General features: G+C 41.9%; 1 protein-coding gene across 4 annotated transcripts in view; it reads left to right on the plus strand.

Annotated features, from left to right (window-relative positions):
- The window catches only part of ALPK1 (alpha kinase 1), a 120,563-nt gene that overhangs the window by 95,701 nt on the left and 4,530 nt on the right, over positions 1-20,332 (plus strand). For 3 of the 4 annotated variants that reach the window (XM_035030294.1, XM_035030292.1, XM_035030293.1), the window contains exons 6-12: positions 4,171-4,230; positions 5,399-5,485; positions 6,666-6,742; positions 7,688-7,783; positions 10,003-10,107; positions 11,044-13,147; positions 15,873-16,026. In XM_035030294.1, the coding sequence (XP_034886185.1) occupies positions 4,171-4,230; positions 5,399-5,485; positions 6,666-6,742; positions 7,688-7,783; positions 10,003-10,107; positions 11,044-13,147; positions 15,873-16,026 (2,683 nt within the window). The remainder of the gene's footprint in view (positions 1-4,170; positions 4,231-5,398; positions 5,486-6,665; positions 6,743-7,687; positions 7,784-10,002; positions 10,108-11,043; positions 13,148-15,872; positions 16,027-20,332) is intronic. The other variant, XM_035030295.1, reaches the window with a different exon arrangement.

Consider the following 20,332-nt stretch of genomic DNA (forward strand, 5'->3'; position numbering starts at 1 on the left):
AAGAAAGAAAGAAAGAAAGAAAGAAAGAAAGAAAGAAAGAAAGAAAGGGACACCTGGGTGGCTCAGTCGATTGTCTGCCTACTGCTCAGGTCATGATCCCTGGGTCCTGGGATCAAGCCCCATGCAAGTCCCTGCTCAGTGGAAAGCCTGCTTCTCCCTCTCACTCTGCCCTTCCCCCTTTGCTCATACTCTCTCATGTGTGGGCTCACTCTCTCTCAAATAAATAAAATAAATAAAAATAAATAAATATTTTTTTAATAAAAGGACTATCCAAAGATTCTAAATATGTGCCCACCTGTTACCGGTGAGTGGTAACAACCTTCCAATAAAGATAAATTTCCTGGGCCAGTTTCTCAGGTAGGTATTCCAACCCCCTAACTGACCTACCAGAAATTCATTCCTGTAGCAGATCTAACAGCAGGAGAGAAAGTGATGGAACTGGAAATTATATTTAAGGAAAATACTGAGAATGAAGCATATGGAGTTAGGTAGATGAAAATATGAAAGAGGAATTTTTAAAACTTAGAGAATAGAATGAAAAAAGCACATAAGCATAATAGGACTTCTGAGAGGACTGACTGGAATTAGAGAAAAACACGTCTTTGTGTTGAAGAGGTGGACCCAACCTTGAGCAAACTTCTTTTTAAAAAATCACCTAGACGCAGTGTGGTGAAACTGCAGAAAATCAAACAGTGAGAAAATCTTAAAGGAAACAGAGAGAAAAGACAGATTATGTATATGGGGACTATATTTAGACTGACAAAAAACATCTTATCAGGAACAACAGAGTCCAGAAAGCAATGGGATCTACCAAAAATATTTGAGAGGAAATAGCTTTCAACCTAGAATTGTATACTCAGCAAAGTCACCATTCATAAGTGAGGACAAAAGAGACATTTTCAGACAAAGACTAAAAATATTTATTATTCTCAAGACACTTATCTCCCTCTTTCTCTCTCACACACACACACATTAAAGAATGTATTTTGTTAAGTAAGAAGTTGAATCTATAAAGATGAAGTAGGAGATTCAAAAAGCAATGGTAGGTGGCGCCTGGGTGCCTCAGTCGTTAAGCATCGTTAAGCATCTACCAAGCAAAAAAAAAAGCAGTGGTAATAGAATTGGTAAATGCACAGGTCAAACTAATTAAGATAAAAATAAAAGGAAATTATATGGTAGTATCACTTACATAATTTATCAGATGCAAAAATTTTATTATCAAATTGACCAGCATTATATTAAATTAATAAAATACATTATAGTCAAGTAAGGCTTATTCCAGATATATAAGGATGGTTAATTTTTTTTTTAAAGATTTTATTTATTTATTTGACAGAGAGAGACACAGCGAGAGAGGGAACACAAGCAGGGGGAGCGGGAGAGGGAGAAGCAGGCTTCCCGTGGAGCAGGGAGCCCGATGAGGGGCTCGATCCCAGGACCCTGGGACCATGACCTGAGCCGAAGGCAGACGCTTAACAACTGAGCCACCCAGGCGCCCCAAGGATGGTTAAATATTTAAAAGTGGATTCATTCAGGGGTGCCTGGCTGGCTCAGTTGGTAGAGCATGTGACTCTTGATCTCGGGGTTATGCATTTAAACCCCCTTTTGTGTAGAGCTTACTAAATAATAATAATACTAATGTCATAACTGATTCAGTCAGTTCACCTCATGGACAGAATAAACAAGAAAACTATGTGTTCACCTAAATGGATGTGAGAAGTGTTTTATAAAATTTTCTACCCATTTAGGTTAAAAATACAAAGTAGGGTTAGAGATGGTCTTGGTCAGGTTCCAGTCAGGAGACAGAAACAACACAGTAATTTGAACAAGGAGAGTTTAATATAAAGAGTTATTAACTATATCAGGGGATTAACGAGGGATTACGAATAAGTAGTAAAGAAAACTCTAAAGAATACAGGATAAGCAGTTATAAAGATCAGCCACTATCCCTTGTACTGAGATAGAGCACATAAGAAAAATTTCCCAACCCCACAGGCAGGCACACCAGGACTGCGATCCAGACCTTGTTGGAGAAGGCACTGCCATGGCTCACGGGATGGCAGAGAAGTCAAGGAGTTTCCATGCCAGCAGAACTTACTGGAAATCCACCTTCTTGGGTGCTGGGGGAAGCCATCCACAGAAAGGTGCCTTGGAACTCACCACAAAGCTGCCTTTGTGGAATGCCAGGAGGATACATTCCTGGGGAAGTCCCTCCCTGGCAGCACTCCACTGCGAAGTCACCTGAGAGGATGCTGCAGGAAGCTGCCGGCCGCTGGGTGCTGCTGACCTCTGCACAATGAGCCAAGTGCTGGGGAAGCCACCTGTGTTGAAGGACGAAGACACAGGAGAAGCCAGGAACGCTGCAGGAGGCAGGCACTGGAGAAGCTACATGCATTGCGGGAGCCTGGCAAGAATTGCACACTAAATCAGGAAGAGAAGTAGCCTCCCTTGCAGTGTCTCTCCACACCCTCTAATGACAAAGCTGGCAAAGGAGAAATATTTACAAGGTCCATTCCCATTATTGCAAAGCAGGCAATGAAGGGTGAATTTGGAGCTGAAAGGCAATAAGCTGATAGCTGCACAAGAGACTTCTTAACCTGATAAAAGGAAGCAATCGAAAACCTTGGCAAAATTACTGATGAAAAACTAGACATATTCCTTTTAAAATCAAGTAGGGAAAAAAAAAATGTATCTTGTTATCACTTCTATTTGATACCGACCTGGAAGTCCTCCCAGTGCAATGAAAAAAGAGAAAGAAATAAGAGATATAAAGATTAGAAATGAATAAACACACACACACACACAAAAAGAAATGAATAAACACAATTATCAGGATTTGTAGATGGTACGATTGCCTGCATATAAAACTTCAAAAAATACACAGATTATTAGAATTAAGACATTCAGCAAGTTTGGTGAATACAAATCAATATATTTTAAAAATACCCATCCTTAGATATCAGCAAAACCTAATTAGAGGTGCGCCTGTGTGGCTCAGTTGGTTAGGCGTCCAACTCTTGATTTCTGCTCAGGTTGTAATCTCAGGGTCCTGGAATCAAGTCCCACGTGAGGGCTCCCCACTCAATGGGAAGTCAGCTGGAGATTCTCTCTCCCTCTATGCCTTCCCCTGCTCATGTGCATGCTCTCTCTCTCTCTCAAATAATCTTTTTAAAAAACCTAATTAGAAAATATAACTTTTAAAAAGAAAGAAACCTTTGGTAAAATTCATTTACACAAGTATTTCATGTTATTGCTCTCTTTCTAAACACATTGGTATGAATAAATTTTAATAAGACAATAAGTCATGATTTCAGAATATGCTTTTCTTTTTCTTTCCTTCCCTCATTTCTTTTTTTTTTTTTTTTAAAGGTTTTATTTATTTGACAGAGAGACAGCGAGAGAGGGAACACAGGCAGGGGGAGTGGGAGAGAGAGAAGCAGGCTTCCCGCAGAGCAGGGAGCCCGATGCGGGGCTCGATCCCAGGACCCTGGGATCATGACCTGAGCCGAAGGCAGACGCTTAACAACTGAGCCACCCAGGTGCCCTGCCTTCCCTCATCTCTTTCCTTCCCTCATTTCTTTTCTTTCTTTCTTTCCTTTTCTTTTTTCTTTTCTTTCTTTCATAGTCTTGTTCACAGAAAGAAGACATAATGTTTTACAAGGGTTTGCCTTTACTTCTCAAGCCTTATTCTATATGAATGAATGTATATGTGTATGTGTGTAAATCTAATTGCCATTTCAGATACTATACAACTTCCCACCTTACCAATTCCTGGAAATGTCATCTTTTCTGTTCACTTTCGTGGATGCTATAGTTATTGATTTTAAATTTTATTTTTATTTTTTTAAAGATTTATTTATTTATTTGAGAGAGAGAGCAGGGGGAGGGGCAGAGGAGAGGGAGAATCTCAAGCAGACTCCCTGCTGAACAGGGAGACTGACACGGGGCTCGATCTCACGACCCTGAGATCGTGACCTGAGCTGAAATCAGGAGTCCATCACTTAACCGACAGCCACCCAGGTGTCCATGACTTTAAATTTTAAAATAGAATGTTTCCAAGAGAGGTTATGTTCCCTGTATAATGTGTTAATCTTAAAGCACAAACATATTAGTAGTATTGAAGGCAAATGCGCAGAACTAATTGTGTAGCATTTGGTTGCTTCTTTTCAGGGAAACTTTTAAAAGCAGAGTATATCCTGAGCAATCTAATAAGCAACAATGGAGCAACAGGTAAGGTGTTTTCATATCTTCACAACAACCTTTACCTGCAGTCCCTACTGGAGTTCTAGTTTAAAAGCGACTGAATGACCTAATAGTTACTGTACACTAGACCTCTCCAGATCTACCTGGAAGTTGGGTAACAAATCATTTAAATCTTCAAATATCTTGTCTGAATTTCTGGGCATTAAAGTCAACAAGTTTCCCAGTAAGTTGAACACAACCTCCAGTAGACTTTTAATCCCAATGTGCTTAGATCCAAGGTTTCCAAGCTCCTTGAACCTTACTGACATTTCCAGTGGGGAGGCAGTTTGGAATACAGATATTGACCATACACCCCTCATTTGTGACCACCATCACTAACCTATGATATGCACACTTCCCATCTTCCACACCACACACACACACACACACGCACACACTGGGATTAAAAGCTGGGGAGAAAACAGAGAAGGTGATGTGACACAGAATCAAGAGGGTGTAATAATGAATTTGACTCTATTTTTGGTGTTTGCTGACAGTTTTAAGGCCCCAGCCTTCCCCCACTCCCCGTTGTCCCACAGCTGGGCAGGCTGGGGGCGGGGGTTGTTTTTTGGTTTGTTTTGAACCTACTCATCAGTAAACCGAGTGTAGCTTGTGGGAGACTTTACCCCAGCCCCACACCCTAATCACAGTAAAAACCAAAGCCACTCACCACTCTTCACTCACGTCAAATGGACCAGCTTGGGTGCCTGCCTGCTCTCCTCAGAAAGGCTCCTTACGTGAGTACTAAATCTTTTCCTGCCTTCCTGGTGTGCGTGTGCAGTCGTCAGTCTCTACTTCCAAACCAGTTTTGGGTTGACTGGAAGGAGGAGCTGATCTCCTCAGGAGCCAGAGGGAAGTGGATCCCAGGCAGAGGTAACAGCAAGTGCAGATGCCATGATAAGGAACGCAAATGAAGTCAGTGTGGCAGGACATAGTCAGTTGAGAGAGGTGGAGACCAGGCAGGAATTCATGTCTGTGAAGCCTTGTAGGTTATAGCAAGGAGTTGGAACCTTTCCCTAAATGTAGAGAAAAGATCCTCTCTCTAATCTGGATCACATGTGCTCATGAAGGCATGAAATGGTTTCATTTCACCAGGCTATTTCCTTGATAATTCAAAGCTAAAGCCGCTTTGCTTTTTTCCCCTCTTTTCTTGTAGGTACCTGGCTGTACAGAAATGAAAGCGACAAGATCCTGGTGCAGTCAGTCTGCATACAGATCAGAGGGCAAATTCTGCAAAAGCTAGGTACGGTCATCAAACATTCAGCCTCTCAGGGCTCATTTACAAAGTCTGGCTGTGAGATTTTACCGTAGAATTTTCTAATCGCATCTGGTTACAATTGCTAATCCCCACTTCACTGAGTTTCCTCATCGAAAAAAAAAATGACATTTAAGATCCCAGGAGTGTTATGAACATTAATAGAACAAAATATTTTATGTTGAGTTTTGTTAAAGAAATACACAGTTGTATAGTTTGATGCTAACCTTAGGGTTCTCGGTATTATTTCTGGAGTCTGACTTTCAGTTCTACAGGACTCCATGGGCTAGAGTGACACCTTATTCTACACCACCCTGACACCTTACCCATTCATTCCTCAGAGGGCATTCCTGAGTTTGTCAAACAAAATTTATAGAATGCTAGCTGTGCTTTAAAGTGCATGACCCCACCCCAGCTGTTTATAGCCCAGCAAGCCTGAGTGCTCTGCCAGCAGTCCAGGAGAGGGCTTCTAGCACTGTCCCCACAGACAGGCCAACCTGAACATGGGGTTTGGGAGGGTTGGTCCCAAGGGAGGGGTCCTGAGGAGGGAGAGAAACAGAGCAGAGGCTCTGCTGTAGGCTGGAGGGAGGAGGGAGGGAGATATGCTGGGAGGCGGGAAGGAGCCCCCGGGGCCCCCTGTGGGCTTATTAGCCTATCCCCAAGCCCTTTCCTCACCTGAAGGCAGAAGACTTTAAAAAACAACAAAAAGGAAGTATAAAAAGGAGCTGCAGGTGCTCAAACAAATAAATAAATAAATATGCAAACTAAAGTGTTTGAATATTTTTAATATAGAATGGTAATTAGTATTCTTGTAAATAATGGAGTTGATTATATATATACACACATATATATAATTGATTATATATACACATATATGTAATTGATTATATATATACACAATTGATAATTTTTATATATATACACACACATACATATAATTCTTACTGTTTCTCTGTGAAAGGGAAGAATTATCTGTATTAAACCAACTGGAAAAATAGGTTGCTGTTTCTCCAGCAGATCCTATCTGCTGATTGCTGTCAATATAATTCAGCCCGAAATTTTCCTAACAGGAGCCAATGAATCTTCTTTCTGTATTAGTTCTCAAAGGTATTTTCTAACACAATACACAGATACTAGCGGTTTGTGCCGTCTCCCCCTCTTTTTCCAGGGATGTGGTATGAAGCAGCAGAGCTAATCTGGACCTCCATCATAGGATATCTGACACTTCCTCAGCCAGACAGAAAGGTGGTGTATCTAGTGCTTTTTTTCTCCTTTCCTACATTTGTCTTTGGATGACTATCTCCTTATGGCACAATTCAGTGTATCATTTATCGAGTTTATTGGTCCTATTTTTATCGATTCTGCGTGCGCATAGGACCAGGAACATTTGGTAACTTCTTCTTGTGTCTTCCCTTTCCCCACTCACAGCTAGACTCCTGGCATGTATTTAGTGTTTCTGCATTCATGTCTAACTATCTATTTATATATATATTTCTATTTATTTACATACTTATTTCTATTTATGTATTTATTTCTAAATATATATTTATTTATATAATATAAATATTATATATTTATTTCCATTCATCTATCTATTTGATTATAGATTTAGCCTTTACCTGATTCCACAGCAAAGTTGAGATGGCCAAGTTGCTTAGTTGTAAGATCATTTTCCTCCAACTAATTGTTTCTGGGGCATCTTTATCCAAGAAATCGAGAGGCAACATCTGCTTTCCTACTTGCTGTTTGCATGCCCTGTGCCTCTGTGGGAATATTCTCCTTGTTGACTGGAACACTGGGTTATCTCATTTCCCTGAACTGTGTCAGCAGTACCATTGCCTACAATCCGTTGGCGACACAGACAGAATGGGACACAAGGACTCTCGCTTGAGCCAATCCTTTATGCGTAGCAGGATGGAGAAGTTAGTGTTGGCAGTCCAGTAAGGCCCAGGTAAGAAATAGTTGTGTTTACAGTAGGTCTGTGTCCTCAGGACGTGATGATCTTTCAAGCCCTGTGGCATCCAGTTTAGAAGTATTTCCACTGTCACAGTAACAATCACAGTAAGAATAAGAAGAGCAGCCGCAGAGATAGTTCATATGGAGGACTGATCTTTGCCTTTAGGCCTTGAGACGAGAGCGGTAATTGACCATGAATTCCTAATCTGTGTTCTGTTTGTTTGTTTCTTACAGGGTATTTCCACATCACTAGGTATACTGGCAGACATCTTTGTTTCCATGAGCAAAAAAGATTATGAAAAGTTTAAAAACAATCCACAAATTCACTTGGTAATTATCACATGTCAAAACCATGGTGCAGGGTGGCATCACCTCACAAAACCGCTGGCGTTTTTGGTGATTGGTGCATCAATCTCATTCTCTCTCCAGGAGTCAGGGAGCACAAGTGTCTCCCCTCTTCGAGTCACATGAACAATCCTGGGGACAATTCCTGTGGTGTCCTATTTAGCTGTATTAATCTTAGCACCTAGCACAGTACCAGACATACAAGGGTACTAAAAAAATGACAGGTGAATGAATGAATGAATATCATCGAGGTGATAAGGGCTTGGAATCCCACTGATTTCCTTTCAAATCATCAAAAATTCCATTTCCACACTTGGGCTACCTCAGAGATAAGGTAAAGGGGTAACAATTTTAAAGATTTTATTTTGTTGGGGCGCCTGGGTGGCTCAGTCGTTAAGGGTCTGCCTTCGGCTCAGGTCATGATCCCGGGATCCTGGGATCGAGCCCCACATCAGACTCCCTGCTCAGCAGGAAGCCTGCTTCTCCCCCTCCTGCTCCCCCTGCTGTGTTCCCTCTCTTGCTTTCTCTCTCTCTGTCAAATAAATAAATTAAAAATCTTAAAAAAAAAAAAAAGATTTTATTTTGTTAAGTAAGCTCTACACCCACTGTGGGGCTGGAAATTACAACCCTGAGATCAAGAGTTACATGCTCTACTGACTGAGCCAGCCAGGTGCCCCAAAGGGGTAACAACTTTAAAATTTAATTACCTCTCTGTTCAAATCAGAGTATCAGTCACTTGTCTAAGTTCTCATTACTAATATTTATGTATTCCTTTACAACGCAATATATAGAAGCCACATAAAACCCTATGAGGCAGGTAGAGCAAAATGTATTGTTCCCATTTAAGAGAAAAATAAACTGAGGTCCAGAGAAACTAAGTGAGCTCTATAGTTTGCACACCCAGTAAGAAAGAATACTAAGAGCAGAACCCAGATCTCTGACCAGTCTAGAGCATTAGCATAGACATCAAACTGCTCTCCTGCACTGCACTGGTATTGAGAGGTTTAATATTATCATGAAGATTGCCATTTTTATTAAATACTGAAGTGACAATGGTAACTGTATTTAATAGTAATTACTGTAGCATAAGAACACATGCAGCTTGCTGCTGGCAATCTGAGTCTTAGCAAAATGTTGCTTTTTGCTGTCCGACCAACACACAAGAAAAGGGTTATATCCCTGTTCAGTGAAATTGTCTTTGATGATTGTTTAAAATTATAAACTGCCAGGGTGCCTGGCTGAGCATGGGACTCTTGATCTCAGGGTCTGAGTTCAAGCCCCACATTGGGTGTAGAGCTTACTTTAAAAAAAAAAAAAAAAGATTAAATTTTTAAAAATTGCAAATTGAACTGCCTGCCCATCCTGAACCTCCTTGTGACCCCTTCCTGCTTTATTTTTCTCTGGAACACTTAGTGCCATGTCAGATCCTATGCATTTTACTCATTTTGTGTATTGACTGATTCCCTCCCTTCAATAGGAAATAAGCTTATTGCAGGCTCACTGTCTGCTATCTCCTTCATGTCTAGAACAGTATTTCTAGGATGAATGAATGAGTCTTACTTGCTGTGAAATCATACATTAAAAGGCTCTGCCAAGAACAGTGCAGAAATCATCAGCTAATCTGGCTGCAAGTTCACAGAGTTTCTGTGAACAAAGACTTGCATGATCCTCCAGAGAAACTTGTGTCAATTATTTTGTATAGGCAGGCATTGTGAATTTTTGCACACATTAGGCCCTCTCTGGGGAGGGACGGGGCTTGTGACAGGATTGTGTATGGGTGCTGGGGGAAAGGACACTCAACTCCCTAGGGTCTTTTGAGCCACTTAACTCTTTCTTTTTTTTTTTAAGATTTTATTTATTTATTTGACACACAGAGAGAGATAGAGAGCACAAGCAGGGGGAGCGGCAGGCAGGCAGAGGGAGAGGAAGAAGCAGGCTCTCTGCTGAGCAGGGAGCCCGATGTGTGGCTCGATCCCAGGACCCTGGGATCATGACCAGAGCCGAAGGCAGACGCTTAACCAACTGAGCCACCCAGGCGCTCCCGAGCCACTTAACTCTTTCTTGGCACTGTTCTGAAATAGTTGTGATGAGGGGCAGAAGGTCCCTCAAAATCCTGAAAGACAAGCAAAGGAATTTCATAGCCTGACTTTTGCTAATGGATAAATAATTGTCAATACAACACTTGGCCTCCTGTTTTTTCACAGGGTTTGCTGAGGGAGTTTGACCACCATTTGCTCTCAGCTGCGGAAGCCTGCAAACTGGCAACTGCCTTCAGTCCCTACACGCCCCTCTTTGTGCTCTCGGCTGTGGTAAGCAGGGGGCAGCCGCTCCCTGAATCTCTCTCCCCAATGAGAGAAGTAACCAGTGAGAGGGGAAGGTCTAACCTAAAGTGGGCTTTGTGCACATCATTAGATAATTGTGATCAGGCCTTATGTATGGAAAGGTTTTATAAATCAGAGTAGTGACATCCTGGTGGAAGATAATTAATTTAGCCTGAGGGTATAATGTTGTCCGCCTCAGACCAATGGTCCCCAGGCACATCAGAACTGCCCAAAGAGTCTTTGCAAAATGTACATTCCTGGTCCAACCTAGGTCCACTAAATGCAAATCTCTGGGATAGGTACCCAGAAATCTTTTATTTTGAAATACTGCCCAGGTGCACAGAGGGGTTTGGAAGCCACTACTCTATTGTTTTGACTTCTATTAAATAAATGATGTTTTTGTATATAGCAGCCTTATTTGCACAGAGAAAATTACTATGTCCGTGTCCCATGTATATAGACACTCTTTGCTAAAACTAACAACAGCAGTAACAGCAACAACAAATTTATCATCTTTGATCAAAAAATATCAGGCCTGGGGCCCCTGGCTGGTTTAGTCAGAGGAGCATGCAACTCTTGATTTCAGGGTCATGAGTTTGAACCCCACATTGGGTGTAGAGATTACTAAAAAAATAAATAAACTGAAAAAAAAGTATCAGGCCTACAGCAAGATGGTAGTTAGAGCTAATTTCTAACCCCCTCATGCCAACCAGTCACATACATCCCAGTCCCCTCTCCTAATTCACCAAAAGGACTTTAGGCCCTTGACTCAATACTTGATTGTGTCCTTTTCTTGGAATATCTGTGGCACGTGTTTATTTTCCTATAACACTTCTAACAACTGTCCTCCAGGAATGAAATTTTTCCTGATTCACTTCCAGTTTCGAATTCAGTGTCTGATTTTGTATTTGGTATTTTCCTCAGAATATCCGCGGCACATGCTTGTTGTCCTATAGTAGTTCTAATGACTGTCCTCCAGAAATGAAAAATTCATATCTGTATGAAGCCAAAGAGGCCTTCGAAATTGGCCTCCTCACCAAGAGATATGATGAACCAGCTACTGGAAAACAAGAGCTTCATAGTCTTCTCAAAGCTGCTTTCGGCCTTACCACAGTGCACCAAAGACTCTATGGGGAGACCGAGATGGTCCGTGTAGCAAGTCAGCTCTGTAACGAAGCTATGGGAAAGCTGTACAGTTTCAGTAGTTCCTCTGGAAGTCAGGAGAGAGAAGCTCTCTCTCAGCAGATCTTGTCTATTATCACCCAGGTAAAGGATCATTTACAAATTCAAGGCTTCTCAAATTTAGATGACAGGTCTTATGTTCCGGAGAGTTTCAAGCGTGGTTTGGATAAGCCCATCTTTCATGGGCAAGTGGATTTCCAAAAAATCCTTGAAGCCTATTCACAGCACCATACTTCAGTGTGTGAAGTATTTGAAAGCTCTTGTGGAAACAACAAAAATAAACAGAAAGATACAAAAACAGGAGTCTGTATCACTACTCTAAAAACAGAGACAAAAAACATAGATACTGTGTGTACTACTGAAGACAAATCACATTTTCAAAAAGGCATGGTAATGGCTAAGAATAGTCAGGAGAAACTCAGCAGGATAGGCAGGAAAAACTGGACCCATTCTGATGTATTTCGAGTCTCCTTGGATCAAGATGTAGAGACTGAGGTTGAGTCACCAGACCACAGCCACGGTGAAGAAGCTGTTTTGGACAAGTCTCTGAGTGACAGCCATTGCTCTAGTTCTTGGAGCAAGTTATCAGGGGTTAGTTCTTCTACAAGCTGGGAGGAAGTGAATTATATCAATGATAGGTCAACCAGAAAAGAGCCTTGCAAGGAAGAACATCTTGTGGATACTCAGTGTTCCACTGCCCTGTCTGAAGAGCTAGAGATCAATGAGGAAAGCAGAGCTGTACATCCACTGTCTTCAGAGCTTCATGGTCTCTCTCTCCAAGTATCCAAGGATGACAATTTAGAGTTTTCTCAAAGTCAGCTACACAAACACATGCCCTTAACAACCTCCTGTCCTCATAACACAACAGGCATGTTCTTGGCCTCTGGTGCAGGCCTGTTAGAAGGAGCTCCAGAAGGTGTGCAAAAGGTTAGAAACATGGGATCCAGAAACACTTCTGGTCATTCCAGCCCCTCATTTGGTTCTGCTTCTTTGTCCTCTTCTGATTCTTGTTGGCCCAAGAACATAGCCACATATCCTTCAGTTCAAGAAGAAGAAACCTTTGAACTAAGTGAATTTCCAGAAATCCACTGTGATGCCAAAGACAGGCATGGGGAAGAAATCAAAAGAGGGACAGGCCTTACATTTAAAGATAGTTCCTCCTGGGTTGACCTAGAAGGAGAAACAGAGGAAAAAGAAGAGGATATGCCCTTAGACTCTCACGTAGTCATGGAGGGTTCTCTGGGCAAAAATTCTGTGATGCCATGTAGCTCTTTCACTCTTCATTGGCCTGTTCAAAATCCTGACTCAGGAAAGAGCAGTGGTTCAGTCAAAGAGCAGAACATTGACCCTGATGCCTCTACAGTGGATGAAGAGGGCCAACTTCTCGACAGCACTGATGTTCACCCCACAAATGGGTGTGGCTCTTCGAGCCTGTGTTCCCTGAGGCAGCTGCATGGTTGGGGGGCTGAGACCCCTGACCCATCTGTAAGCAGTAACATTGCCTTCCCTGATCTTGGCAAGGACTGCACTACCACCGAAGAAGGAAACGAACCAGGAAACATGCTAAACTGCAGCCAGAACTCCAGCTCGTCCTCAGCGTGGTGGTTGAAATCACCTGCATTTTCCAATGGTTCTTCTGAGGGGGAAAACCCATGGTCCTTTCTGAATTCCAGTGGAAGTTCTTTTGTTTCATTGCCAGGAATGATAAGGCAAGAGATCCTAGATGCTCGAACCCTGCACCCTGATGACTTTGAAAAACTCTTGGCAGGGGTGAGCCATGATTGGCTGTTACAGAGACTGGAGAATACAGGAGTTTTTAAGCCCAATCAACTCCACCGAGCACACAGTGAGTACAACATTTTCAGTCGGTACAGCTTCAGGAAGCCTCTGTGTATGTTTGGGGTCCTCTGAAGAGCTTGATATGTGAGATCACTTAAAACTCATGAAAGACACAGACCCCTGTTATGCTTTGTGAATATACAGAAAAATATGTACTTTGGGGGTTTCCCTCACTCTTGGTGTGGTGGACTCTAATGGTGGCAAAGACTAGAGGCTTACTCAGGCCACCGCATATATTGGGGACTTGCTATGAAGATACACAAGGCGGTAAGGCAGACAAGAATCTTACAGGACCAAGGAAGAGTCATCAGTCAGGGTTTAAAATAGCTCTGCTTGTCATATCCACTCAGCATCTGTCTTTTCCCTGGATTCTCATTACCAACCAGCTGATTTCTGTTTTTCCCCATTCAGATTCTTGGGGGCAGAGTTTGACCTAGTTAAACATCACTCTTCTGCTGGGCAGGGATTTTCACACCTGCCCACAAGGTTTCTTTTCAGCCAATGGATTGAGCAAGTGCCCCCTACTATTATAGTCAGCAACTACTTCTTGCTTATGGAAGAGCCCAAGGTCACTTACTATAGCAGGGAGCCTGGGTTGGGGCCCACCTGGTAATCAGTGTATCTGTTACAGCTTAGAAGTGGTGGGGAGGCTGGGAAGAAGACAAAAGAAGGTTCTTCTCTTAGCCCAGAGGATTACATCATAACACCCTCCAAGATACTGAAGAATTATTTGAATGAAAAAAAAGAAACAAGCTTTGTGGCTTGTTAAGCACTGGATACTAAAGTAGTAGTTCTCAGGGCACCTGGGTGGCTCAGTTGGTTAAGTGTCCAACTCTTGATTTCAGCCCATGATCTCAGGGTCCTAGGATCCAGCATCCTGTGGAGCACAGCATCAAGCTCTGCACTCAGTGGGAAGTCTGGGATTTTCTCTCTCCCTCTCCCTCTGCCCCTCCCTCTACTCATGCATGCTCTCTCAAGTAAATAAATCAATCTATAAATCTATAAATAAATAAATAAATAAATAAAGTAGTAGTAGTTCTCAATCTTAGCACCATATAAGAATCCCTGGAGGGGGAGGTGCTTTTTAAAATTTCCAGTGCCTCACCCCTGAGATTCCAATCTAATGGTTCTGGGGTTTGGATCCAAGCATCAGTATTTTTTAAGAGCTCTTCAGTGCATTTTTATAAAGACAATGTCAGTAACTTCTGCTTCAAAGTATTCCAGTTTTTTGCCTGCTGCCCTGAAGTCAGACTAAGATACAGATCAGGTTGTCACAAAAAGAAGCAAAACATTCTATAATAGGGTTTCCCTATTCACTATTCCCTTTTTAGAGATTCTGTAGGTTCAGAATCACATTTCTTAGAGTTAGGTAACTGCTTTATTATTATACCTGTGTGCCAATTTGTGGGTGAAAAGCCACATGTACATAATCTCAAACCCATTAGGGGAACATTATTATCCCCAGTGTACAGATAAGAAAAACAGAGAAAGCCCAAAGTTGAGGAAACAAAGCAAGTTGTACATTTCCTCCATCTTTCTTCCCTCAGTTCATTGCCCTTCCTATGAATGTGGGCAAGCAGCTCACCTTCTGTTTCCATCCCCAGCTTCTCTAATTGAATGCCCCAACCCTGGCCACTGTCTTTCCCAGCCTCCAGTCATCTCCCGCCCCGGTCCCAGACCCGTGAGTTTCTTACTTGAAGTATTTTCTCTCCTGAGTCTCCTATACTTTCACCCATTATCACAACCTAGATGCAGGAAGGTCCATGTTCACTTCATTTTAACTTGGATCCCAAAATGTTGCATTTCTTTTCGGAGTTCATGTCTTTCCCCTCAAAGTAGTGCTTTCTTACTAGCCCTATTCTGCCTTTCCTTAAGGTGGAGACAGTTTTTGCTTTTCCTTCTTATCTTTTCCTTTTTCTATTGAGTAGAATCTTTGTACGGTAGCTGTATTTTGTCAAGTAATTCCTGGACTTTCCCAACTTAAACAAAACAAGAGAAAATTAAGGTGCACTTTAATAGGTAACTATGATTTCTGAAGTTGCCAGGAGTCTCCGAGGTAGAGTTATTTCGTTTATTTCTATCTATATGGTCTGGCACCAGTAGTAGGCTCCATTATCCGGACCCCCCAGATAATTAGAAGATGCAAGCATATATCACTCTTCCAAGATGGTCTCTGGGGTTTTGCTGTTTATTTTATTTTTTTTAAGATTTATTTATTAATTTATTTGACGGAGAGAGAGAGGGAATACAAGCAGGGGGAGTGGGAGAGGGAGAAGCAGGCTTCCCGTGGAGCAGGGAGCCCGATGCGGGGCTCGATCCCAGGACCCTGGGATCATGACCTGAGCCGAAGGCAGACCCTTAACTGACTGAGCCACTGAGGTGCCCCAAGATGCAAGCATATATCACTCTTCCAAGATGGTTTCTGGTGTTTGATGTTTAAAAAGCCTTTATTTTCCACCGTTTTCATACAGAAACTCTGGCCTTATCTTAATCCTTGACCATCACAAGCAAAAGATTTTGTGAATCTTCATTACATTTGCAAAGCTTTACTTTATTGTACTTCACTAACTTTGTAGTAGTAGTCATAGAAGAGGCTGAAATTTGAGAAAATGTCTAAAGAAGCTGAAGATTTCAGACAAGCTGGAATAGGATCTGTGTCACTTCAACTTTATTCATAAATTGTAACATCCCTTTGAAAATAACATCCATTTTTATCTTCTCTTTTTCTCCAGATGCTCTTTTATTAAAATACTCTAAAAAATCAGAATTATGGACAGCCCAAGAAACTGTTGTATATTTGGGGGACTACCTGAATGTGAAGAAGAAAGGCAGACAAAGAAATGCTTTTTGGGTTCATCATCTTCATCAAGAAGAAACTCTGGGGAGGTATTTCTTTAAAACAACCTTACCACTAGTGTTAAATGGGCTAATTATGCCTTTCTGTTAATTAATCATTTATGAGATTTTGAAAGAGCTGGAAAAGCTAGCCACAATGTATATTTTCAGATTCCTACTCCTTCCTCCTCCTCATTAATTAACTAACAGTAGTTACCACAGACTGACCAACATGTCAGCCATTTTACATAGATGTACATGATGTCAAACCTCTCAGGAAGGGGCGCCTGGGTGGCTCAGTCGTTAAGCATCTGCCTTCGGCTCAGGTCATGATCCCGGGGTCCTGGGATCGAGCCCCACATCGGGCTTCCTGCTCTGCGGGAGGCCTGCTTCTCCGTCTCCCACTCCCCCCCCCCCCCCCCCCTTCCCCCCCCCCCCCTGTCTCTCTCTGTCAAATAAATAAATAAATAGGGTGCCTGGGTGGCTCAGTTGTTGAGCAACTGCCTTCGGCTCAGGTCATGGTCCTGGGGTCCTGGGATCGAGTCCCATATCGGGCTCTCTGCTCCACGGGAGGCCTGCTTCTCCCTCTCCCACTCCCCCTTGCTTGTGTTCCCTCTCTCACTGTGTCTCTCTCTGTCAAATAAATAAATAAAATCTTTAAAAAAATTTAAATAAATAAATAAATAATCTTTAAAAAAAAAAAACCTCTCAGAGAGACATTGTTATCCCCATTGTAAAGATAAGAAAAATGGAGTTTCTGACTCTGTGGCAGGACAGAGAGCCTCAAACACTCCCACTATAAATGCTGGCAAGAAGTCTAATTCAACTATGAAAACCACACTTATATGTAAATAAATGAGTCCGCAAAAAAAGGTAGGAAAATCCTTTTAGGCTAGGGATGAAGCAAATCCAGGGATATAAGAGTATACTAAGCCCTTAAGACACTCCCTGTTAGGTTTTGAGTGGGGTGGCATAAGGTGGCAGCTAGTGACCAAAGTTACACATGTAAGGGACTATTTAGAGACCATCCAGTGGGTAGAGACCACCCACCCCCAGCCTCCTGGGTGGCTCAGTTTCTTGATTTTGGCTCAGGTCATGATCTCAGGGTCGTGAGATAGAGCCCCGCGTCAGTCTCCCTGTTCATCAGGAAGTCTGCTTGAGATTCTCCCTCTCCTGCTGCCGCCCCCCCCCCCCCCCCCTTCCCCCCCCCAAATAAAAAAAAAAATCTTAAAAAAAAAAAAAAACACCTCACTGAGGTAAACACCTGTTTGGCCTTAGTTCTGGATGACAACTTCAAGCAAAAACTCACCTGAAAAAATTAGTGACCACAGGTGATCCCCATTGGGTTTGAGACCTAATTTTACATCATCTGTGTATTTAAAAAGACCTATAAGCCAAGAATTTTAAGGTGGACCCTGTTTTTTTATCCAAATCCAAATAATGTAAGAAATAAATAGGAAGACAGGAAATGAGAGAGAGTGAGAAATTGGGTAATTCTTAAGCAGTGGAAGTATATTTCTTGAAAAGGTTGTTGATGATGATGATAATAATAATAATAACAATAGAAACATGTATATATATTTACCAAGTATATATGTGCCAAGCCTTCTTTTAAGTAATTTATGTACTAATTTAATTAATCATCACAAAAATTTATGAGACAGATATTATTATCCTTATTTTACAGATGAGGGAAATGAGGCATAGAGATGTTAAGAAACTTGCCCCACATCACACATCCAAGTGATGAAGCCATGTGTTTTGGGTTTAGTGAGTTTTTTAACAGCTCTGTACCTCCAGCCTCAAATTCATATGTTGAAGTCCTAACCCACAGTACTCAGACTGTGATCTTATTGAAATAGAGGCATTGCAGATATAATTAGTTAAGATGAGGTCATACTGGAATAAGGTGGGCACCTCATCCACTATGACTGGTATTCTTATAAAAAAGAAATTTGGAGATAGACATGCACAAGGAGAATGCATGTAAAATTGTAGTTATGTTTCCACAAAGCAGGAAACCAGAAGCCAGGAGAGAGGACTGAAAAACATCCTTCCCTAGTGGCTTCAGATTGAACATGTCCCTGCTGATATCTTGATCTTGGACTTCTAAGCTCCAGAACTATGAGAGAGTCAATTTCTGTTGTTTAAGTCACTCAATTTGTGGCACTTAGTTATAGTAGCCCTAAGAAACTAATACAGCAAGATGCATCATAGGAGGATCTGAGATGGGAAATAAAAGAGAGAATAAGAAATATGGAAGATGGAGTGAGAGGATCCAACATATATCTGATCAGAAAAAGATAACAGATCAAATAGAAAAGAATTACTATTTAAATAGATAATATCTGATAATTTCCCAGAATGCCAAAACACATTAATCTTCCAATACAGGAATCATAGTGAATCCTAAGTAGGATAGAAAAGGAAGAAGGGGGTGCCTGGGTGGCTCAGTTGGTTAAGCATCTGCCTTCAGCTTGGGTCATGATCCTGGAGTCCTGGGATCGAGTCCAACTTCGGGCTCCCTGCTCAGTGGGGAGTCTGCTTCTCCCTCTGACCGTCCTCCCTCTCATGCTCTCTGTCTCTCATTCTCTCTCTCTCAAATAAATTAATAAAGTCTTAAAAAAAAAAAGAAAAGGAAGAAGGAAAGAAACTAGAAATGAAGGAAGGAAGGAAGGAAGGCACTCATAAATCCACTTCTCGCTACATAGTGGTAAAACTTTAGAACACCAAAGATAAAGAAATAATCTTAAAAGCTGTCAAAAAAGAGTTTACTGCTAGCAAATCCTGACAAAAAATGATCCCAATAAAATGTCATAAGATTCCAGAAAGAATGGGCCTCTGTTCCCAGACTGATGATCCTGAACCTAGGGCTGAAGGTCCTCTGACAGAACGTCTGGGAAATGCTCCAGCCCCAGGGTTTGCTCCAAGTGCTGAACTGATTCAGAGCTACTGCGGGCCCAGAGGTCTGTCCATGGCAGAAATGCTGGAACAGCCGATGATGACAGCCACTCCTCTGCTGGCTGTTTTCTCATGCCATAGAGGTCCCTCCTCGGCAGCCTCCACTGTCAGATTTCTTTTTTTTTTTTTTTTTTGGTAAGATTTTATTCATTTATTTTTGAGAGAGAGAGTGTGAGCAGGGAAAGGGGCAGAAGAAGAGGGAGAGAGAGAATCTCAAGCAGATTCTGCATTGAGTGCAGAGTCCATCACCGGGCTCAATCTCACAACCTGAGATCGTGACCTGAGCCAAAGCCAAGAGTTGGATGCCTAACCCACTGAGCCACCCAGGCGCCCCTCAGATTTCCTTTCGGATCCCCGGGAGTCTGAATGGCCAAAACTGCAGCCAACTTGGATTTCATTATCCTATTGGACTCAGTAATTTCTAGAGAGTGTTTTCTCTAGTTGAGGTCTATAACTCTGACAGTTCTCTTTGATTTTTGGAGGTCACTCTGGACACATGCAAATTACTCATAAATTCACACCAACTTATAGCAAATATAAACTGTAGTAAAGTGTGATAGTTACTGTTTTGCTCCTTTCAACACTTAATCACTTACTGCCTCATATCTTCTGTCTCCAACTATGTGTAAGGCCTTGAAATATACAAATCATATTTCACACTTTCTTCAAAACACTCAGGACTAGCACAGGGCTATGCACATAATAGGTGATGATGGAAACAAGTATTTGTACAGATGAAGTAATCACATAAGGAAGGGATAGAGGAAGGCTTCAGATTGATTAACTGACCTGTTTAAGGCCCCAGTGCAGGTAGTGAAAGATCTAGTTGCAGAGCCTGCACTTTCCAGTGTCCATCCTGGCTCCCTTGGCTCACCAAGGAAGTCTGGCAAACTGCTACATTAACTGGACACTTTCTCTATAATCAGCATCATCCTGAGTCAGTGTATCAGACAGTGTTCTTCAGAAAAACAGAACCAAGAAGATGTATATACATATAGACAAAGAGTTATTGTCAGGAATTGGCTTGCATGATAATAGAGGCCAGAAAATCTGAAGATCTGCAGTTGGCTAGCTGGAGACCCAGGAGAGCTAATGGTGTAGTTCCAGGCCAAAGGCCAGCAGGCTCCAGACCCAGGAAGACATGATGTTTCACTTCAAGTCCAAAGGCAGGACAAAACCAGTGTCCCAGCTCAAAGGCAGTTTGGCAGGAGGAATTCTCTCTAACTTGGGAGAAGATCAGTCTTTTTTGTTCTATTCTTTGTCCTTCAACTGATTAGATTTGGCCCATCCACATGAGAGAGAGCAATCTGCTTTACTCAGTCTATTGATTTAAGTGTGAAATTCATCCCAAAACAACCTCACAAAAACACCCAGAATTATGGTTGATCAAATATTG

Source organism: Mirounga leonina, unplaced genomic scaffold (assembly GCF_011800145.1).
Source record: "Mirounga leonina isolate KUSES-001 unplaced genomic scaffold, KU_Mleo_1.0 Mir_357, whole genome shotgun sequence".
Taxonomy (NCBI): domain Eukaryota; kingdom Metazoa; phylum Chordata; class Mammalia; order Carnivora; family Phocidae; genus Mirounga; species Mirounga leonina.